This window comes from Asterias amurensis, chromosome 6 (assembly GCF_032118995.1).
Source record: "Asterias amurensis chromosome 6, ASM3211899v1".
In the NCBI taxonomy this organism is placed as follows: domain Eukaryota; kingdom Metazoa; phylum Echinodermata; class Asteroidea; order Forcipulatida; family Asteriidae; genus Asterias; species Asterias amurensis.
Genome location: NC_092653.1, coordinates 4,810,037 through 4,833,957, shown reverse-complemented (window position 1 = coordinate 4,833,957; position 23,921 = coordinate 4,810,037). Strand labels below are relative to the sequence as shown.

The 23,921-nt window shown below is 38.5% G+C and overlaps 2 protein-coding genes across 2 annotated transcripts in view; one reads left to right on the top strand and one right to left on the bottom strand.

The window, feature by feature from the left end:
• LOC139938154 (uncharacterized) overlaps positions 1-23,921 on the bottom strand; it is a 313,018-nt gene that overhangs the window by 195,730 nt on the left and 93,367 nt on the right. The gene's annotated exons all lie outside the window — the stretch shown is intronic.
• On the top strand, positions 11,996-23,715 carry LOC139938155 (uncharacterized). The gene is made up of 13 exons (XM_071933538.1): positions 11,996-12,225; positions 13,251-13,305; positions 14,504-14,697; positions 15,133-15,139; positions 16,070-16,146; positions 16,652-16,813; positions 17,450-17,537; positions 17,661-17,929; positions 19,148-19,294; positions 19,832-20,056; positions 20,550-20,631; positions 21,843-21,958; positions 22,557-23,715. Exons 1-13 carry the CDS (start codon positions 12,130-12,132, stop codon positions 22,668-22,670), a joined length of 1,632 nt encoding a protein of 543 aa, XP_071789639.1. The 5' UTR covers positions 11,996-12,129; the 3' UTR covers positions 22,671-23,715.

The following is a 23,921-nucleotide window of genomic DNA, read 5'->3' as shown; positions in this document are numbered from 1 at the left end:
AATTTACCTTCATGTTACAAAACAGGGATTACTTACCGGCAGATGTACCATTGTCTTACACCGACAAAAATTGTATACTGAATCTGATTCTAATTTGCAGTCCGTTAGTTCGCGACGGGTGCTGTAGGTTCACTGCTACCGGTACGTCATGACGTACAGCGTCCCGCATTAGAGTGGTTAAAAAAGCAAAACATACAACTTGGTCGGCGAAGAACACACAAAGTGAGAGCAAACTAACTGCAGACATCTTCTCCAACAGAAAGGCAATCTTTCGGGAGTTTGTCATTATTTTTCTAAATATGTGTTTCGTTTCATCTTTATGAAAAATCGGGGAGATTTTCAGACTTCGGAGTCAGAACTTTGTTGGTGGAAAGCATGACAAATCTTGAGATTTTATACAGAATGGACGAATCCCCACCAAAAAGTTTTCTAACGATATGTTCAGTCTCCTAACGACGGCTAGAAGAAAAATTACCTATAAGTCGAATTCTTTGAGACGGAAGAACTGACTCCGCTGACGAACTAGAATTCTGCTCGACCCACTAATAGCAAAAGTACTATAGTAGTCCCGCGTCGATGTTCTACCTTCCGCCCATGGTAGTAAATTATAAGCAGAACGGTTATTTTAATTTTTACAACTGAGAAGTATCCCGAATTCAGAAAATCTACACCGTGGTATAATACGTTCTTAAAAGAATAATCTACCTGGCTATCACAATTGTTCCCGCAAACCAAATACATCTGTCATCATACAATGCCAAATCACATATTATAAGAAGCTTCTGTTTGTTGAAATTGCCACGGACTGAATGAGGAGATTTCAGTCGCCAGAATTAGATGACGACCTCCTCCAAGATTTCCCAACTTGGACATATCATATACATTTCATTAAAATACTATACCAACCATTTTGCTGTCGTTTGAATTCATGAAAAAAAACTTCGTGTGATCAACGGTATTAATCGAAAACCCGAGCAAAACTCCATTAAAGGCAGTGGACACTATTGGTAATTGTCAAAGACTATCCTTTAGAGTTGGTGTATCTCAACATATGCATACAATAACAAACCTGTACAAATTTGAGCTCAATTGGTCGTGGAAGTTGTGTGATAATAATAATGAAAGAAGAAAACACCCTTGTCACACGAAGTTGTGTGCTTTCTGATGCTTGATTTCGAGACCTCAGATTCTAAATTTGAGGTCTCGAAATCAAATTCGTGGAAAATGACTTCGGATATCCTCGTAGATTGATTTCTCACATCTGTCAGATTGACTAATAACTAATAGTGTCCAGTGTCTTTAAAGGCAGTGGACACTATTGGTTATTTATCAAAATAACTATAAACATAAAACCTTATGTGGTACGAGTTGTTGATGGTATAAAACACTGTGAGAAACGGCTCCCTCTGACGTAACGTAGTTTTCGAGAAAGAAGTAATTTTCCACTAATTTGATTTCGAGACCTCAGATTAAGAGTTTGAGGTCTCGAAAGCAAGCATCTGAAAGCACACAACTTCGTGTGACAAGGGTGTTTTTCTTTCATTATTATCTAGCAACTTCGACGACCGATTGAGCTCAAATTTTCACAGGTTGGTTATTTTATACATATATCGAGATACACCAAGTGAAAAGACTGATCTTTGACAATTACCAATAGTGTCCAGACCTTTAATGAAAACCGCCTAAATGGCAGGACAACTTCTGAATGCTTTACCCAATGTTTCCATTTCGTGTCAATCACTGCGGGATAGCTGTGTGGGGTCTTTTCAGAAAGGCCTACTTGGATTTTGTCGGATCAAGAATATTTTTAGAAATCTCGACTAGAGTAAAGTACAGAATGGAATTAAGTAAGGAAATGCAAAAGGACGTAGTTGAGATTCTTTTAAAGATGTTAAAGGAACACGTTGCCTTGGATCGGTCGAGTTGGTCTTGTGAAAAGCGTTTGTAACCGTTTGTTATGGTGGCCCTGAAGGGACATCGCATATCGCAAACGTGTGCGCACACGCACACAAACATGCCTCGAAATTGCACGGTTTTCCTTTTACTTCGTCGACTAACACGGTCAAATTTTTGACTCCCATAAATGGCCGAACGTGTTAGTTCGCAAAGCAAAAGGAAAACCACGCAATTTCGAAGCAAATTTTTGTGGATCATAGTATACTTTTAAAACATCTTTCCAATCATATGCATTTTATAACAAACGGTTACAAACGTTTTTTTATAGACCAACTCGTCCGATCCAAGGCAACGTGTTCCTTTAAATGCTCGGACAATAGGGCCGTCTGACGGAAATAATAGGTTATGGTACACTTTCTGTAATGTCGCAGACCATACTCACTTGGGACATGCATAAAATAACAAGTCTGTGAAAATCTGGACTCAATATTAGTCATCGGAGTTGCAAGTAAATAAGAAAAAACCTTTGTGTCTGCTTTACAGATGCCTAAAAAGGGCTTCAGGTCTTAAAGGCAGTGGACACTATTGGTAATTACTCAAAATAATTATTGGCATAAAACCTTACTTTGTAACGAGTAATGGGGAGAGGTTGATGGTATAAAACATGAGTGAGAAGCAGCTCCCTCTGAAGTGACCTAGTTTTGGAGAAATGAGTAATATTCCACGAATTTGATTTCGAGACCTCAAGTTTAGAACTTGAGGTCTCGAAATCAACCTTCTAAACGCACACAACTTCGTGTGACAAGGGTGTTCTTTTCTTTCATAGTTATCTTGCAACTCCGACGACCGATCGAGCTCAAATTTTCACAGGTTTGTTATTTTATGCATATATGTTGAGATACACCAAGTGAGAAGACTGATCTTTGACAATTACCAATAGTGTACACTGTCTTTAAGTTCTTTATTAAATTTTAATATTTGGGTGAGAAATTACCTCTTTCTCAAAAACTGCGTTACGTCAGAGGGAGCCGTAGCAATGTGTTGTACTATCAACAGCTCTTATTGCCCGTTACCAAGTAAGTTTGCCACTATTGAAGTGCTTTTCAATGAGGAATTTGTATTCTTCTTAATCCATTAAAAAAGGGAGTTCTTAAGAAATAAATATATAAAAAAAAAAATTAAGGATGGAAATTCTATAGTGGTAGTGCGAAGTTACCACACGGCCAGAACGACTTCCGGTTGCATTGCCTCTCCCTTGGAACTGCAACGACAACCCGTACTATTCTAAATGCCCCCCACAATAGAAGCAGTCATTGGTAAGTATAATCAAGGAGAAATTAACGAAGTGTTAAAATCATGTGTGGAAATGCAATAGGACTAAATCCAGATTCTTTGAAAAGTTTAGGACCAAATCCAGATTCTTCGAAAAGTTGTGACCCAGCTGGTCCAGAGGTAAAAAAAAAAACCTGGTCAAACCCTATGGGACTTTATGTATCAACACGATCGCCGGTGGTTTTTCAATTTCTTCCCCTCCGTAGCCAAGATCTATACACACACACACACACTTTTTCTTCCTCACTGGTCTTATTAATATCATAGAGCTGGTCCCAAGTTTTATTCTGTTTCTGCTTAGCAATTCTATTCTATATGCTGAGTAAGTTTTGGTGCTTACATGTTTATGAAATAGGGCCCAGGTCCCCGACGTCATAAATCTTAAGGCCGATGCACACAGGTCAATTAACAGGCAACAATTCTCTCACATGTTCGCTTGTAAAAATTAATTTGTTTTTAGTTGGCTGGAAATGTTGTCTGAGAGAAGTAAAAACTGACACCTTGCAGTGACACTCTAAAAATTTCCCGGGTCAGAGAAATTACCTGGATTCTGAGTCCGTTGAGCCTGACGTTCCGGGTCGAGTTGACCCTGAAATCTAGAAAAGTGTGATTGTGTCACTCAGACTCATGGCCCTTTTCGAAACCACGGCATTGGATTCGGCTCAGGCTAGCTTGGCCCCACGGTTGTTTTGTCAAATATTGCGCGTGCTTTGCGTACGTGCTCAGAGCTTCATACGAGATGACGGAGCCTGAAGCAGAATCCACGGACCGAAGCCGTGGATTCGAAAAGGACCTATGTCAGTTGAACCATTTCTTTGTTATTTTTAAACAGCGTCCAGTTCAAACTGACCCAGAATGGTCCCAACGACACTCGGAAACCGGTCAATTTTGACCAGTGAGATTTTAGAGTGAAGCTTCATAAATTATTTGTTTTACAATGTTGATAATCCATGCAGGGAGATACAACAATTTTCTGACTGGATGTCGAAATCTGAATTATCCTTTTTTCTCAGAAAACTTTCAGTCAAATCTGATTGATGACTTTTGCAGCAATAAGTAATTAGTTTTACCATCCCTGAACTTTTTTGAAAAAAATCTTCTCAAAGGGGCAGGATGCCGCGATGTCGAATTTACCCCCTGGTGGCTCATTTCTTTTATTTATAATTTTGGTTTACGCCCCATGGTAATTTCAACGAACAGAAAACGTCTTGATGGGCATTCATCCATTCTGTATAAAGTCTCGAGATTTCATGCATTCCACCAACAACATTCTGACTCCGAAGTCTGAAAAATCTCTCCAAATTTTTCGTTCAAAGACAAAACAAAATATTTTTTTTACAAAATGGAAAACTCTGGAAAGATTGCTTTGTCGTTGTGGAAGATGTCTACAATTAGTTTGATCTTACTCTGTGTGTTCTTCGCCGACCAAGTATGTTTTTCTATCGGCCACCCTATTGCGGAGTCGAGTCAACTTCGACCGGGCCAGAACTCACTTGAAGCACCGGCTAGCGACGCTGAGGTACCGGCAGCAGTGAGTCTCCAGCACCCATCGCGGGCCCGTCGTGACCCACATTGTTGTAATGAATTTAAACTGTTGAATCTCAGATCCACAAAAGTTCTGTCCATCAGCCTTCGTGAAGTTAGAGGTGTGACACCCAACTCCGGTAAGTAAAACTTTATACTTTGTTTAATTAAAAAGTATGTTCTGGGGTTGTTGTATTTTTAAATATTTGTTACGCACGTACTTTTGCGTAAAATGTTGCCATTGGCCGGCTTCTTCGCCACATGATCGTTTTCGCCCATTCAAATCTAAGAAGTATTAATTTCATCTGTTTCTAGAGAAAATAATTGTCCAATCACTTGTTTTCCCGCAAAAAGACATTTGGGTAATTATTTTCACGGGAAAATGAATTCGGATTTAATATTTTCACGTGAAAACTGACTTTAGAAAATTAATTTCACGGGAAAACAACATTTTTACACTTATGATTCACGTTGTTATTTCACCAACTCCTTCAGAAGACGTTCGCGAAAAATAAAATCTGCAAATTAATGTACATCAAATAATGAATAGAAAAATAGTTTTTAAGACATTGAGATATACACCACCAGTGTTCCGCAGAAGTTTATCAAACATTTTATATTCTGGTAATGATTATGGTCTCAAAGGTTCAGTGATCAAATTGGCACGTCGTCCCTCTATTAGTTATATCATTGCTGTGATATGGGCACTGTCTGTAATATCACTTACTTGGAACATGCAATGTAGACCTTTTTTTATAGTATTAAACATTGTGAGGAACGGCTCCCTCCATATAGAGGTAACGTAGTGTCTGAGAAAGAGGTAATTTCTCACTTAAATAATAAACGACTTCAGGCCTGAAGTCTTTTTAAGGTATTTGAAAGCACACAAATTTGTGTAACAAGGGTGGTGTTTTTTCATTATTGTCAGCAACAAATGTTAACAGATTTTTATTTTTATTTTGGGGGTTGATTTTTATTTTATGTACGTATAATGGGATACACCAAGTGACAATTCTGATCTTTGACAATTACTAAATGTGTCCAGTGCCTTTGCGGTTAGCAGAGCCATGACATTTGGCCCAGAATTTTAGTCTTTGGCTAATTTCTCACTTAAATAATAAAAGACTTCAGATGAAGCCTTTTACTATGCATTTGAAATCACAAAACATTGTGTTTGTTTTCTTTCACTATTCTTTCGCAACTTCGATGACCAATTGAGTCAAAATTTTCACAGAATTGTTATTTTATGCAAAAGTTGATAAGAATTGACTGGGCTTTGATAATTACCAAACGTGTCTACAGTGCCTTTATAGTCACTTTATACACGTTGATGATTGTCAAAGACCAGTCTTCTCACTTGGTGTATCCCAACATAAGCATAAAATAACAAACATGTGAAGATTTGAGCTCAATTGGTCATCAAAATTGCGAGAAAATGATGAAAGAAAAAAAACCCTTGTTGGACGAATTTGTGTCCTTTCAGATTGGAATAAAAGACTTCTGGCTACTAGAAGTCTTATATTGTTTTAGTAAGAAATTACCTCTTTCTAAAAAACTACGTTACTTCAGAGGGAGTCGTTTCCCACAATGTTTTGTACTATCAACAGCTCTCCAATGGTTACCACGTTAGTTTGAAAGTAATTATTAAACGTGTGCCTTCCCTTTGAGTCTTCAATTATCAGTTGCTATCAATTTGTTTTTACCTTTTACTGTTTCAGATGAAAACACAACAATAGAGTTTGAGTCAGTTGGTCGGATCCAGGTCCGAATAAAGTCTTCACATGGTTACATCGGAGTCCAAAATGGTGTAATTACAAGATTCGCCAACGACGACCGGGTAAGAAACGTAGTAACCATATCTGGTAAAATACGTTTTACATGCTAAAATTGAAACGGACATTATTTTAGTGACATTGTTTTACTCATTTCTCAAAAACTACAGCACCTTTTTTAAGGGGAAGCTTTAGACTTATCAAAGATGTTAATTTAGCATCAGGGATCAAGAATATAAATTTTGGTTTTTGCCCATACACCGATGTGTGTTAGCACTTTATACTCAAAACTCATCGATGTGTGTAAGCACTTTATACTCAAAACTCATCGATGTGTGTAAGCACTTTATACTCAAAACTCATCGATGTGTGTTAGCACTTTATACTCAAAACTCATCGATGTGTGTAAGCACTTTATACTCAAAACTCATCGATGTGTGTAAGCACTTTATACTCAAAACTCATCGATGTGTGTAAGCACTTTATACTCAAATCTCATCGTTGTGTGTTAGCACTTTATACTCAAATTTCATCGATGTGTGTAAGCACTTTATACTCAAAACTCATCGATGTGTGTAAGCACTTTATACTCAAAACTCATCGATGTGTGTTAGCACTTTATACTCAAAACTCATCGATGTGTGTAAGCACTTTATACTCAAAACTCATCGATGTGTGTAAGCACTTTATACTCAGTACTTTCCCGAGTCCTGTGGGGAACAAAAATATCACAGACATGTTACTCGGGTGGGATTCGAACAAACGACCCACGACTACTATCATTACATCAAACTGTTAAATGTAAATCTGTGGACATTGTGTTTTGTGTTACAAAGAGTAGGCCTACCCAAAGCCTGTAACGTTGTTAAAGGCAGTGGACACTATTGGTAATTACTCAAATTAATTATTAGCATAAAACCTTTAGGTTGGTAACGAGTAATGGGGAGAGGTTGCTATAGTATAAAACATTGTGAAAAACGACTCCCTCTGAAGTAATGTAGTTTTCGAGAAACTTGAGAAGTCATTTTCGACGAATTTGATTTCGACACCTCAGATTTAGAATTTGAGGTCTTGAAATCAAGCATCTGAAAGCACACAACTTCGTGTGACCATGGTGCGACAAGGGTGTTTTTTTCTTTCATTAATATCTCGCAACTTCGACGACCAATTTGAGCTCAAATTTTCACAGGTATGTTATTTTATGCATAAATGTTGAGACACACCAAGTAAGAAGACTGGTCTTTTGACAATTACCAATAGTGTCCAGCGTCTTTAACCTTTAAATAATCAATCAGTTTTTCCAAAGCAATCAATATTTTGATCTTATTTCTTTGATCCACAGTCTTCAGACAATCTTACAATATGGTGTGAAAGCATGTCAGCCAATATGGCGGGTGTTCAGTTCAGACACTTCAACGACAACACATGCAGAGAGTCAAGCTACCTGAAAGTATCACGAAATGGAAACCTCACCCTCGGCAACTCTGACGCGAGGTCGGTTTTTGTAAAATTATAAATGAAAACAAATTCCTTTAAAGCATCATGTGACCAAATCAGCGCAGTACTAGCAGTAGGTGAAAATAGTTTTGTTCTCTGTAAATTTCTGTAAAAGTACAGCCAATTTAAATTCCATGCCAAACCAGTTTTTCCTGTGTTTCAAAATTCAGAGTTAATGCATTCAATTTCGTTTTGTGTCATTCTAATTCCTATGGCAATGTGTTCAATTTAGCATAACACTTATTTAGCAAAACTGGTTTGACTAGGAAAGCTCTTGTGAATTTGAATTTTGTTGAATGTTAAGTTGGATATTATTTTTATCAATCGAATGATTACTTTTGCCCAGGCTCAAAACGAAATTGAAATGACTAATTTAACTGAGCATTCAAATTCGCGCGAAATAGAATGGTTTGGTGGTTAAATTGGCTTCTCATTTTCCGAAATTGACAGAGACAACCTATAATATAGGGTCTGTATACGTTTGGTAACGACTCAAAACAAAAATGACAATAAAAACTTACTTGAAAAGTATACAGCAGCTTTGGATGGTAGGCCCCTTACTCAAACAATTTTTTTTCTGAGAAACGTTACTGATAGTAACGCTTCTGAAATTGTGTATTCCAATTGCAGGTTATAGATTATTCTTCCTGCGTGGATTTAATACGCTCAAGATTTTTTTGCAATATCTCAAAATATTTTATGGTAAAATAAATTCAACTAGGATTGAAACAAACTGTGGGTTCTAGTTACCCAAATGTATATAGGCCTACAATCCCTTTAACAGGATAAATGACGCTGTAAATGTTTCCGTTTAAAGGCTCTTAACACCTCTGATAGTTGTCACAGACGAGTATTCTCACCATGTGATATCCCAACATATGCCATGAAATAACAAATCTGTGAAATTTTTAACTCAATTGGTCATCAAAGTTTTTTCATATTTGAGTGAGAAAAATACGTTACTTCAGAGGGAGCCGTTTCTCTCAATGTTATATTAACTGCTCACCATTGCTCATTTACCAAGTAAGTTTTTATGCTAACACTTTTTGAGGAATCACCAATAGTGTCCAGTGCCTTTTAAACCAGTTTCCGGTCAACCAGCCTGACCCTAAGTTGGGTCAAGCCTGACCCGAAGTTGGGTCAGGCCTCCTTGGACTCGGAATCGGGGTTAATTCTGACGCTGGTGTTTTTTGTTTGTTTTTGTGTTAATACTAAAAGAAATTAAAGATATTTTTTTTATTCAAAAAGCTATTTATCTAAAATATTATATTTATTGCCAACAATTTAAGTTATATTTGTTGAAATTCGGATTTCTGTTTAGGCTTTTTAGTTTAGTTTGCTTGACATTTTGTTTTTACCTTCACTTCATGTTTTAAACACAACAAAGATACCATTGATAAGTTATTACTGATCTTTAGAAAACAGTCAGATAGTGTTATTATAAAGAGGAACGTACCACCCCGAAATTAAATTATGACATTATTTTTTGAAAACAAGTTATTGTTTTACCTTACAGTGGTACATATTAAATTATCGTTTGAAAATTCTTCAAACTAATATATTTTAATAGTAATTTTTAATAGTAATTATTAACATTTGTTGATAATTCTTCAAACTGTGTTATTATATATGAGGGGAAAAACAGGAATTTATAAAGGTTTGTTTCGTTTGACGATTTCTTCATTATTTATATTTGAGAGTATATAACATTTTAAAACTTTATGATATTAAAAAATAATGGAGATATAGGGGGTCGTACATCCCTTCAGGAATTAAATTATACCTTTTATAGAAGAGTGAAGTTGTTCTTGTACAATATATATTTATTTAATAAATAATAATATTTGCAAATAGTTAAATTAATTACGTTTTGACCCTAGCAGAGTCTTTCGTGAAGAAGGACTCTGCTGGGGTCCTTTTGGTCGGTAAGAAGTTTGCATATTTATTTTATGTTTTATATGAGAGAGAAAACCTCTAACTTGTATTGTCAGATTTTTAAGAGCACTTCTAAGGCTAGGTCTTTTTTATGCTCACCTTCTAAACTGCGAAGGCAGCGATGATATTGCTTATTAAAAGAACACTTTAATTGATAGAGTTAAAAACAGTTTTAGCTTGCACAAAGAATTTTCGCTGCTTCATTGCATTATTAGGCTATGTCCTTCTTTAACTCTCGTACGTTAACTGCGTCAACTATGGTAATTATTTTTTGATGGTGTCAAAATAGTTTTGTTTCGTAACCAGTTTCTTGAATATGATGATCTTGACACTCTCGGTCGGCTACTCCGATCGTTCTGACAATCCTTTTGTTTCATACATTTTCAATGTTCTGGGGGTCGTCCGAGTGGCAGGGTTAACCTATTTCTTTATTTACGTGTTTACTTTCCTTATACTGTGTATTTGATGTAAATAAATCTTCTTTTTTTTTTCTTTTTTTTTTTAGGTTTTGAGGAAATAAATCAATACCAACTGAGCTATCTAATCCACAGTGTTTGTTGGTTTGCATGTTGGTCATGATTTTGGATTATAATGTTCGATGTCCCTTTTAAAAGCCAAGGGCCTACCAACTAACCATCACTTACGAAATATACCCTGCTGATGTTGTCACAGCTCGTTTACCAGTTACAGGGCACGGGAAAACCATCACAATACAATAACAAACCTGTGAAAATTTGAACTCAATCGGTCGTCGAAGTTGTGGGAGAGAATATTGAAAGGGAAAAAACACCCATGTCGTACAAGTTGTATTTTAGTGAGAAAATAACTTATTTCTACGTTACTTCAAAAGGAGCCGTTTCTCACAATGTTATGAACCATCAACACTGTGCTCGTTACCAAGTAAGTTTTTATGCTAACAGTTTTTTTGAGTAGTTACCAATAGTGTCCAGTGCCTTTAAAGGAACTATACAGAATTGGTACGAGAAAAATCATCTAAGATCACATTGTAACTAATACGGTCTAGTGATAAGGATAGAAAACATCCCTTGAAATATTTCTGTCTGAAATTTCAAAATTTGATGAGAACTAAACAAAACTAATTTCCCGTTTGGAGTTTATCGCTCAGTGAGTGTTTTAATAAATAAAAATTAAATCGATGTCATGCTCAAAAAAATGTGTAATCGGTTTTCATTATTTTCTCGTGACCCAGATGGCCGATCGATATCAAACCTCTACAGGTTTATCAATTTTTTGTATGATGGAGTCGGCCTGCATACGGTGCTTACACTGCCAGCAACCGTTTTGTTAGCAAAAAAAAAACAATTCTGTAATGATCCTTTGAACGTATTGTAATGATTATTTTGCTTGATGCAGTCTGATTTCTGAGAATTAACTCTGCTGGTAGACTAGCTATATTTAGGGAGTTCGTCAGAATTCCTGTAAGTTCATGACATTTTGAACTCATGGAAATTGCCGAATGGCAAACGTATTTGTGCAATAAATCTCAAGCCTGTGTGATTAGACGCACCGAAATCTACTATTAGCATGATCAGTGCATGACAGTATTTTCAACGGTGTCCCAGGTCTGCCGGAGAATACTGTCCCCATGGGAACTGTTCAAAAGAGGGCGTTATCAGAAGAAATTTGTATACAGTTTGCCATTAGTGGTCAGGGCTGCGGCGCTTGAGTGGTGTGTGGGGGGGGGGGGGGTGGGGAGGGGGCAAACGGACTAGACTTAACAACAACTTGACTCAAGAGTCCCAATGCCGTGCCGCGCCAGAAAGGCGCGATGCTCTGCATTCCCCAACATGTACCAAGTAAGTTTTAAGCTAACAATTATTTTGAGTAATTATTACCAAAAGGGTCCAGTGCCTAGTTATAATGCACACCCTCACAGTCAGTCCGCACACTCTGTTGTCTAAACTCCCCCCTCCAGCCTCCGTTCACGCCCCGCCCCAAACTTACGATTAACCTGGTTCAGTTTTGACAATAGAGGGCAGTAGTACGTTGCTAAACAACACAAGCGATGAAGATAATTTTTAGAGCAGCTAGTGAAGGAGTAAAAACAGCTAGCCGAAACTTGACAGAAAGTGTGGTGTGAATGTTACAAAATTATTGGCACGCTGTCATATTTTAATTTTTTATATGAGCTAGACAGCATAATGAAGCAATCATGCCGGTAGCTATTGGAATCGACGCTTTCACTGCGTTTGAGAGGCAACTTAGAACATTATGTCTTACAGAATTTCCCTGCGGACGAGGATCTTGGGTATGTGAATGTCGAACAGGAAAAGTTCCTGCCACAACTTTTGCATTTTGATATAAGTAAAATAGTATCTAATTCACTCACATGAGATGTTCCGTTTTTTGTAAAAATGAGTGAACAAGTGGTGGCAGGATACTGATTCGCTGATATGTTTAATTAATAATTGCCATGATTGCTCTAGACTATATGGTTTAACCATGGAGGTAGTCTAATCCTACCTCCATGGTTTAACATGCATATTAGGCTATTTCAACATGAGAAAAATAACGAAAGTAACAGGACAGTAGTCAGTCATGTCAGTACAGTATCACTGTCAGTGAAAAGAAAACTACAGTACAGCATTGTTCTACTTCTTGGCTCTGAAATAAAATACCAATGGTGGTAGGTGTTTATAGTTCAAATCCAAGTGCACAGAGCAAGCACCTAGCTAGACCCAGTTGAGTATCTGGGGCGGTGTACTCAAATTTCAAAAAAGGACTACAGCGCCCCAGTTACTGGGTCTATCACTGTCAAGCATCTTCTTCCATGGTTCCGAAGTAAACACCATAAACGTAGCCTCTATATGATCTACAGCTAATTCTGTTGGCTTACTCCTTCTAGTTGATACAAGGTTCGTTTCGCTATCAAGTATCATCATCATCTCCATGAATGAAACTTGAAAGTGGAAAAGTCTGGGTTTTTTTTAGTCAAATGTAGTTCTAACTTCTAGGAGTAAATCTTGCTAATTTCAAATACACACTTATAATGACTAATTCTTTGATATTTCTAGTAACCCAGACACAAATTCTTTAGGAAATCATATTTAGAAAATGTACTAAATATTATGGTGTCATTAATAAAACAAATCATAATAATAGTGGCTTCTTATACACGTAGCACTCATCAGTGGTACTCCTAGAACTATGAGGTTCATTCCGCTAGACGATAGCAGAACGAACCTCATAGTTATAGGAGTAAAGCAGTGGCAGGTTGTTTTAATTTTACTTTCAACCTGGATTATTACTGGGATTTCGTTTATTTGTTTTCAGCGCACCTTGAGTGACAAGAGTCTACCAGAATCACGTTTCACTACAACGCTGAAAGGTTTGTAATACAGTCCTGTCAAATCTCCGCTTGAAAGCGGATATCCGCTTTTTTCTTTATCAATATAAACCACAAGGGAAACTGACTGGGTAAATTTTGAAATGATTTTTTGGGGTTGAACAAAGAATTGACTTGAGTGGGATTCGAACCAACGACCTCCGGATTAACGTGCCGGCGCTCTACCAACTGAGCTATCTAGCCCTATATTGGCGGTGTCCCTATTTTTCAATATCTTTGTTCGGGGGTGCCAGTCAGAAGCCATACAACCGTTAACTGCCGTGTAGCCAGGGATCACACCCAAATAACGATACAACCTAGGAAGCGGCAGCTAGGGGATCTCCTTAAGGGGATGCGACTTTTTGTTTCAGATATCAATGTAAACCACAAGGGAAACTGGGTAAATTTTGGAATGAGTTTTGGGGTTGAACAAAGAATGGACTAGAGTGGGATTTGAACCAACGATCTCCGGATTTTTCTTTATCAGGTCGATTTTGTCTTTCTTTTTTTTTTCTTTTTTAAATCCCACCCTTATATAGGCTTGGCATGCCTTATAAGCTTCGCAACAATAATGTACAACTACAATAATGTGAGTTAAGCATTGGATTAATCGGGTGCCCCAATGTTAGCAGCGTAATGCGTGACGCGCGCTCACTTGTCGTTACACGATGTAGTGTTTGCAGCTCTTTTTTTAAGGGTCCACTCACATGCCTGGTAATAAGTTAGTTTGTAATTCGTCACCTTTTATGTGCTGTTCATGTTAAAGTTGCTGTGTCAGATTTTTGGCCTCAAACAAAAAATATATTTGTTTGAGTGAATGGTATTTCAAAGAGTATCACCCGCTCTAACGAAAAAAAAGTTTAACTTTTACTTTTAATGGACAGGAACCATGACAAAAATTTAAAACATTTCTTATAAAACACATTAGAATTGGTCACGTGATATATTGTCGGGACCCCGACAAAAACTAATTCTGAGCACTTTATTTCACTGCTACTAATAATTGGCGAACTTTTTCGAGCAATGGCTCAAATGAAAGCTTGTAACTTTCTCGACCCCTTTTAAAATACCTATTGAATTTTAAATCAAAATTTTTGGGTCAAATCGGCCAAAAATCTGACATAGCATCGTTAATGATTGTTTTGAATGTTGGGGACTTTTCACCAGGCATGGAAATACTTATCCTTTTGTGTTCTTGTAGATGTCGGAGCACATAAAGAGCAAGAGGAGACCCTCGAGGAGTTGATCTCCTCCACTTTCTCTCCGTACAGCGTCGACTACAGCTGGAGTTCAGAAGCCAAACAGCTACGAGACATCGCTGTTAAGAGTCCCTGGCTCATCAGCAATCAATTTATTCTGGATCACTTCAAGTCGCTCAGAATAGTGGACAAGAATGTAAGAAAATACTGTAACGTACTGCCAACGGGTCCTTGTTTGCTCTGCAGCCAAACGAAGACAGAAAAGAAATGAAATCAAATTCCGTTCAATATGAAACACACTGATTTATTTATTCTTTGAGAACAACTTGTTCAATGCTCACTCACTGAACTGAGCTGCTGGTCTCTCTATCACAACTTAATCATACACAACACAATGCAAAGAGTCGGTTATCTTGGCTCTTGCCTTGGCTGCTGGCCAACAATTTTCCCGCTGGCGCGAAGACAACAGTCTATGTATAGTCCATACTTCCGGTCCAATCTCTGGAAAGAGAGCTTTCTCACGCTGGCTTTAACAATACTTCATTGCGCACAGACCACTGTAAAGATTAAGACACGTCTCTTGTTAGAATGTAGAAATATTCTTCTTGCGATTCTCCCCAACTATTTTTAGAAAAATCGTAAGTTAAAAAAACAAGTTTATAAGTACAAACGTGGATTGAATTTTGTCACAAAATAGCTGTCCATTGTTCCAAAGTACACAGACCACTGTCGGGGTTGTAGCTGGATCAACTTAAGTGGTTAGGAGCTATTAATCCAATTTGTTTAAGTCCACCAAGGGCGAGCGGGACAACAAAGTTATTCACATTTATTTATGGGGTCATCGTTGCTGAAGTGCAATCTTGTTGAAATCTGTCTCTGGGCGGTACAGTGAATTTTCCCCTGAGTGCGGTGCAAAATTTGTCAGTTCTGGGTGGGCCTGCCCGGCAGCGCCCTTCAAGGCTTTAACCTCGACCACTGCAAAGAAAAGATGATGTCTTAATGAAATGACGCTATATAAAAGCCCAGTGTATGTAAGTATGTATGTAACATCCTTTCGTGGGGGTGTATAAACATTCTTCCAGCAAAACAAAAAGGGTTGGTCAGTTGAGCTTCAGAAACTCATTGGTAACAATGAGATGATTATTTTGTTGTTAACCCTACAGTGATATCTGTTAAGCACTGTATGCTCAGTATGCTATGGGATTTAAACCCATGACTTTTGCCTAGACCACCAAGCTAGCCCTATATCAGCAGTGGGCACCGCAAAAATCAATAGCCACTTCGGTGTGGGTTAAAAAAATATATACATTTTTTAAATTTTTTAACATATGTGAGTTGAGTTGTGCGTTGGTTCTCTGCTGTGCCACGAGGGTTTTCCAGACTATCCGGTTTTCCTCCCTCGGGAAAAATCAAACACTTTCTATCTTGGCTGTGCTCCGTGGTCATAATGGGTTGATGTGGCTGGCAGCTGAATGCGCCCATGCATGCCTGCTTCTCGAACTCAGCTCTTAGCTGCGAGTAAGGATGATTAGCCCCCCAAATTATTAATATTCTTTTTGTTTTGACAGAATTTATTTTAGACGAGGCAAAGGTTACTGTCAAGGTTGGCATGGTGACAGGTATTCCAATGCCCCCGGAACTTCAGGTAAGGGGAACTTTTTTAGGCTTACATTTATGGGGATAAAGGCACTGGACACTTTTGGGAATTGTCAAAGACCACTTGGTGTATCCCAACATATGCATTAAATAACAAACCTGTGAAAATATGGGCTCAATCGGTCAAAGAAGTTGCAAGAAAACAGTGAGAGAGAAAAGACTCTTGCTGCAAACATTTGTGTGCCTCAAGATGCATCAAATAGGCATGTAGGACCTGAAATTTTTATTATTTGAGTGAGAAATTACCTATTTCTCAAAACTATGTTACTTCAGAGGGAGTTTCTCACATTGTTTTTATACTATCAACGGCACTCCATATCTCATTACCAAATAAGTTTTGATGCTAACAATTATTTTGAGTAATTACCAATAGTGTCCACTGCCTTTAGAAGTTTCACGTTATTTTATACTAATTCATAGCGGATTTTAAATGAGACCTCAACGAACGTCAAAAACAAATAAATTTCCAGATGGCATCTTTTACTGTCCCGCAGGCCACCGAGGAACAGCCTGAGTTTCCCATTGTTACGCGTACCTACTATGTAGAGTGCATGTTCCTGGAGGATTTCCAGGCTAGGGTTTTGACAGCTCAAAGCAAAGATGTCGCATCGCTCTTGACTGATAAAGAGACAGGGGACTTGGAGAAGGATTCGGGGGTAAGTGTTTTATTTGTATTAATTCATTTGTTTATTTGATGACACATCCAATAGCACAATTAGCTCCAATAGGATGAATAGAAAACAAGAAGAAATGGAAAGATTTTAGATGTGGAAGGAAAACCCCAATGGGGAAAAACCCATTCTATCATGTAGGGACTGAAAACCCAATCCACATGCAATGCTCCGAGTCTGAGGTGGGATTCGAACCGGGGTCCACAGAGGTGAAAGGCAGGGAAAGAAACCACCGAGCCAACCTGAGAATCTCCCCCTTCCCCCACCAAAAAAAAAATTGTAATTTTATGTACTGAGTCTGATGGAATCCCGAATCTGGGCCCAATTTCATAGAGCTGCTAAGCACAAAAATTTGCTTAGCATTAAATTTTTGTCTTGATAAAAACAGGATTACCAACCAAAATTCCAAGTGATTTTCAGGATAAGCAAACAACAGCTGAAAACCAATAACAAGGAATATGCAACTGGAAATTTTGTTGGTAACCTTGTTTTTATCAAGGAATAAATGTCATGCTAAGCAATTTTTTCCTGCTTAGCAGCTCTATGAAATTGGGCCCTGGTGACGAGTCTTAGTGCAGAATTTGGTACACTTGACTAACTCACTCCCTTATTGTTTTTTAGCCTCAGCTACCAAGTTCAGACGATGTTGTTGAGCAAACGGATAGTGATGAACAGTGCATCAATACTGCAGAACCAGTCACAAACCAAGGTAAATACATGTAGGTACTTTAAAAACAATAACTATTTTTAAAAACCGCCAATCTTTCCTGAAGATGGAAGGCCTAAAACAGCAAAACCTTCATGCTAATATTTCTAAATCTTCCCTCCTAAGATGGACCTGTCACAGAGGGAACATTTTTCACAGAAGCCGATGATGAAGACCAATCAGATCAGCAGCCACCCCCCTCAGCCAGTAATGGTACAGACCACTCAGGTTCACCACTGCCTCCATTAAAGCTAGTTCCATACCGAACAGAGGGGTTGCAATGGTCTGAGGAGGGCCTGGAATTCACCTGGGAGCACGAGTTGGTCATCGATGATTTGCCTGCGCTGAAGGAGTTTTTGAAGAGGGGAATGGCAATCACTGTAAAAGAAGACAAGGTGCAAGACTTACTCATACCAATATCTGATCAATATTCATGTCTTGTACTTGCTCTAAGTGATCATCTAGGACCAATTTGAAGGAGCGTTTAGCCACAGAATTCCCCACTTTGTGTTGTTTGTAATGTTCCACAAATGTATCTCACAAAATAGTACTTAAAGACACTGGACACTATTGGTAATTGTCGAACAGCAGTCTTCTCACTTGGTGTATCTCAACAAATGCCTAAAATAACAAACCTGTGAAAGTTTGAGCTCAATCGGTCATCGGAGTTGCGAGATAACTATGAAAGAAAAAACACCCTTGTCACACGAAGTTGTGTGCTTTCAGATGCTTGATTTCGAGACCTCAAGTTCTAAACTTGAGGTCTCGAAATAAAATTCGTGGAAAATTACTTCTTTCTCCAAAACTAGGTCACTTCAGAGGTAGCTGTTTCTCACAATGTTTTATACCATCAACCTCTCCCCATTACTCGTTTCCAAGTAAGGTTTTATGCCAATAATTATTTGGAGTAATTACCATAAGTGTCCACTGCCTTTAAAGTTACATGCAGCAGTATGCAGCAGAAGAATTGGAATTTTCCATTCAGCGATCTAGCTTTAGCCATAGCCAAAGCTATCTTTTCAGATATAGCTTGAGGAGTTGCTGAAAGCTTGCAGATGGTAAACCATGGAAAACCTTAAAGCCATTGGACCCTTTCGGTACAGAAAAAAACGTTCACAGATTTCCGAATAACTTACAGGGTTTACAGAAGGTAGTGGTGAAAGACTTCTCTTGAAATATTATTCCATGAAATGCTTTTACTTTTTAAGAACAGTAAAGCAATATCAATTCTCGATATCGAGAATTACGGATTTATTTTAAACACATTTCATGACACTGCGAAACGTGCGGATACAAGGGTGGGTTTTCCCGTTATTTTCTCCCGACTCCGACGTCCGATTGAGCCTAAATTTTCACAGGTTTGTTATTTTATATATAAGTTGTGATACACGAAGTGTGGGCCTTGGACAATACTGTTTACCGAAAGTGTCCAATGGCTTTAAACAACCCTCTAAGGCTATCCCTGCATTACTGCCTAGTTAATTTTGCATTCTTCCCTGATCTTGGGCCCCCTGTTTTCAACAAAAGTTTGCTACTTTATTCAAGAGTCAGTGTTATTGCTGCATTTGATGTCTTCTCTTATTCACTGACCATTATACGATTGTTTTTATCAGGTGCTGTCCGTACCAGCAGAGGAGGGTGAAGAGAAGGCCAGCGAGGCAGGCAAGAAGGGAGAGAAGGGAGCAGGAGGAGGAGGAGGGGGACATGCCAAGTCAGCCAAAACCGGGAAGGATAGTAAAAACGAGAAAGAGAAACCCAAGGTAAGAGGAACTCAAATCTCGGGGTGTGTTCGGTCATTGGGCAGTGGTTAACCAATGGCAATTTCATCCGAAACTGTTGTTGGTCACGACCGCCAAAACGCACCCCAGTGATTTTTTAATGTTTCAAGGTATATTGCAATAAAACAGAAGGTTATCTCTCCCCATTACTATTTACCAAGTGAGGTTTTATGCTAATACTTATTTTGAGAAATTACCAATAGTGTCCACTATCTTTAAGGACCTCTTTCCATCATAGTAACAATAACAATAATAAATTGGGGTTATGAACCAACGACCTCCGGATTATTGTGCCGGCGCTCTTCCAACTGAGCTGTCTATATCTCTATGTTGGCGGTCTCCCTATTTTGTCAACAACTTTGTTATTTTGTGCCAGTCGAAAGCCATACAGCCATTTAATGATCATATGGCTTCTGACTGGCACCCTCTGGAGGTCATTGGTTCAAATCCCGCTCCAGTAATGTTTTCTTTGTTCAAACCCAAACTAAAATTATTAACTCACCTCATGTATCTATCCAGGAAAAACCCGGAGGTGGAAAGGGGAAGAAGAAGAAGGAACCGGAGATAGAATTGATCCACTCGCCTCCAGAGGTGACGGTTCTAGGTCTGTACACTGTGGAGTTATCTAGCTTCATTGATGGGGAGTATAGCACTGAGGAGACATGTAGGTGTGTAGGAGGATCGCTGGATGTAGGGGAGGAGGAGGAGGAGCAGAAGAAAGAGGAGGGCTCAGAGTCTAAGAAGGTAAGAAAAATACATATCACTGAAGGTTATAACTCGATTATGCGAGCATTTGAATTACCCTTTTTGGGATCTAATAAAGATCATTGTGTTGTATTATTATCTCGGTTATCAAAAACCTAGATAGATCACAGATTGTTTTTTACACTGTCGGCAAAAAAGTACTGGTTGGCAATGCTTTAACATTGCATGAGTGCTAGTCATGTTTATTTAAAGAACTGGTTAGTGTCGACCAGCCAGTTTACCGTAGTCACAACACTGGTATTCAGATGTTATATTTTTGTATATAGTGTACAAAGCATTTACTTGCCCAAATAAATAGGGTGTCTTCAAGAATGTCCAACAGTTTTTCAGGCCATCCAAAAAATAAAATTGGGAGTTTGATTATGAAATGCTGGAATGTGTGTACATATTCCCTTTTTCATGACAGCTCTCATTTAATCTGTAATTGAGTTATGAAAAACTAAAGAGTAATTGTTACTTTTTTTATTTGTAGGACAAAAAGAAGAAAAAGGAAAGTGGAGACACCTCAAAGGCCAAGAAAGGAAAAGAAGTAAAAGATAAAGACAAAGACAAGGGTAGGTATAAATAATTAAAAGAACATTTTCTGAATCTTTCCCAACATAACCAACAAAAGGCAAAGCAGCCATAAGTGACATTAAGCAGACAGAGTGAAGTAGCTTGACTGGTCCCCTGTCTTTATGGGCAAGGATAAAGACAGGCACTGGTTCTACAGAACCAGTGATTTCATTGGATACAATAATTTCATCGGATAAAAGGTGCAGTGACATAAGCTTTCTGTATCTGTGCTTTGATTGGTCTGAGGTGATGTTTGATTGGTCAGCTGCCTTTTCGGTCATCTGCATGCAGCATGCATGATGTTTGTGTGGATACATGTATATATAGACAAATCCAGGCGCGCAACGGGCACACAGTTATTGAGCACTGCGCACCACTGCGGTGTCTTCAATGCCTAGTTTGTGCACAAAAAGACACCGCAGTTGGTAATTTTTTAATAGAGACCGCTACCAATTTTGTTTCGTCGGATTGGTCTATAGATTTGACTTTGAATCTCCATGTGAAATGTAGTAGTAGTGGCCATTGCCCGACACGGGCATTCATCGCCAAATCTTGAAGTAGCTACGAGCTCTCCTCTCAAGGTCCTTTAGTCTCCGTTCGGTGTCATAATTGGTGCAGGCTTTCGTTGTGTAGGCTCTCCAGGTTATTCTGTCTGATGCCAGGTTACACTTAGACTTGATTCAAGTCCCATTCTCGTGTGAGAGGTCCCTAAGCTATTACCTCAACTTACTATAAAACAATCCATAGCATACAGTACAGTGCGCGCTCGCCGTCAAAATGTGGTCCCGAGAATGGGACTTGACGAGGTCGTTTCTTACTCTGCACATTGTTATTGGAGTGCAGAGCATCACAAAACAGTAGTTTCCTGGGGATGGCACGGGATTGGGACTTGAGTCAAGTCTAGGTTACACTAGGTGGAAAGGGAGGATGTCCTCTTGAGTCTCCTTCTGAACACGTCCTTGTAACGCAGAAAGCAATGTCCTGCATGCCTAGTGGAATGAGTTGGAGGTCAAAGGTGTGTTTGGAAGGATCCTGATGTAGGCTCAAGGCAGGTTTCTGGCGTATAAATCACGCGCCTCAAAGTGTTACGTCAAAGGGTCAGGCTGTGGAGTGGGTGGCATTACAAAAAAACTGCTCTCACAGAAATACTTCAGATTTGTGCACTAAGGTGGTGACGATTGTTCTAATCTTTCTAAATTTTACCATTTAGGCAAGAAAACCGGCAAACCCGATAAGAAAGATTCTAAGATGAAGAGGTCTGAATCGCAGCTCAGCGAGGATGAGGATGTACAGACTCCGCCCCCTCCCCTCACCGTACATCTCCAGGTAAAATTCTGCTTTGTTGTATTATCCCTGTCCCCCATTACAGTAAGCCATTTCAATATCCCCATCCCTATCATTTGAAGTTAGACTCCGCCCTAAAAATCAGTACTTTCCCCAAGTCCTGTGTAAAAAATAATCCAGAGCCATATTACTCCGGTGACCAGATTCTAACTCGCATAACTCCACCCCACCCCCCTCTCAGTACAGTGTTTAAAGTGTCTGTTTATTGTTTAATTTCATGTATTGAAACTAAATTTGTTGTACAAGAACATGTTGGTGATTTTTATAAATAACTGTAAACAAATATTTGGTTATAAATTTTACCAATACAAGTTAACAGATACAAATTATTGGCCAACTATCACTGGATATCTTTGTGCTGATTTTGAATGTCCGAGGCAATTTACTGGCAACCTCAAAGAAGAAAAGGGATTCTAGTTTGAATTTTTTTTCTTGGTGATGGTAAAATATTCCTTGAAAAATGTATCCAGTGCTTCCAAAGTGGTCTCGCAGCATGCACTGCGGTAGTTTTTTTTTGCCTGTAAAAGTTGCCCCATGTGACAAGGCCCTTAGACTCATGTCTTTGTAATTGCATCTCCAGGTTGATCTTCATCGGTGGCTGACGGCGAGAGATTCCATTCCTAAACCCAAAGAAGTTCAGAAACCACCGGAAGAGGATGGAGGGAAGAGTGAGGCTGGAGGTCAGACGTTGTAGGAGATTAAATGCTTAGTGGTCTGCTAAGCAGCAAGAAGTAACAAATTATTAGTGCTAAGTGATGACAAAGATTCTGGACAGAAGCACGCCCGGTTCATTCTTCCTGCCAATGCAAAATGAATTTTGGCGTCACAGTCCTGTTTTTGCTGCACATTTCAACAGATGCGAATTATTCGTTTGTGACTTCAAAATTTGCCTTTGCAGGAAGTATCAACCAGGCTTAACTCGAAAAAATTCATATTGAGAAAAACAAGCGCTGAGAAATGCTGGTGTCTTTAAACGGGATGAAAGTGTAAAAAGAAGCCAAGATGAGACATGTTTGTTGTGTTCACATCCATCCATACATGTAGTATACCATAGAAACTTAAAAATGTGAAAAGCACCTTCAATTGATCATGAAATGATCTTATACTTAAAAAAAAAAAAAAATCAAACTGGGTTGTTATGCCAAGGAAGGGCCAAATTTCATAAAGCTGTTGGAGCAGAATTTTCTTTTGCAAATTTCTTTGCTCAGCAAAAGAATAGTGTGGTACCAGCTGCAACAATGTAAACTATATTGCATTTTGGCCGGTACCTGTTTCTGCAAAGCAATATTTTATTTTTCTGTGCAACAGAGACAAGTGTGGAATAAAGTGAGAATTTGAAAAAGTCACTAGGGGTAAGCCTTGCATTTTTGTCAAAAATGGGTTGATATTTTATAGTAAGCCTTGCATTGTTGTCAACAAATATTTGAAATCTTAAAAAGGGTTAGTTTCTGTCAAGACTGAAAGGTGGAATAAAAATACAGTATGCCCCCAAAATATTTGTTCCCTTCTTAATGCAATCTATCTTAGATATTTTGACCAGAAAATATATAGAAATTAGTGGTTGATAATCCATCAAATGAAGAGGTTAAGTCTTAATTCTCATATATTTTATAAAAAATGTAAATATTTTTTGTAAATATGATTGTTCTATATGACACCCTAGAAAGGCACAGTGTAAGATATCACGTAGGTATTTTTGGTGAATAAAGCATTCGTGAGACTAATAAAATTTGTGAGTATCCTCGCACTTTTGTCCAATTTAGTTGAAATCAGACAAAATCACCAAAGGGTAAGCCTCACACTTTTCTCCAAAATTTGCCGACCTACCAAGTCTCACACATTAGGCGTGAGACTCACGCATTTGGGCTCTGTCTCAAGCTCACACGCACAGCAACCATTTTCTCACGCATTGGGGCCAGACCGGAAAAAAAATTAAAATTATTGC

What these genes read in the sequence shown, in the direction of transcription:
- LOC139938155 (XM_071933538.1), top strand. Translation starts at nt 12,130, where the DNA reads ATGCCGGTAGCTATTGGAATCGACGCTTTCACTGCGTTTGAGAGGCAA. An exon ending in CCTGCGGACGAGGATCTTGG is followed by an intron (nt 12,226 to 13,250) that starts GTATGTGAATGT and finishes ATTTGTTTTCAG; the next exon opens with CGCACCTTGAGTGACAAGAG. An exon ending in CAATGCCCCCGGAACTTCAG is followed by an intron (nt 16,147 to 16,651) that starts GTAAGGGGAACT and finishes ACTGTCCCGCAG; the next exon opens with GCCACCGAGGAACAGCCTGA.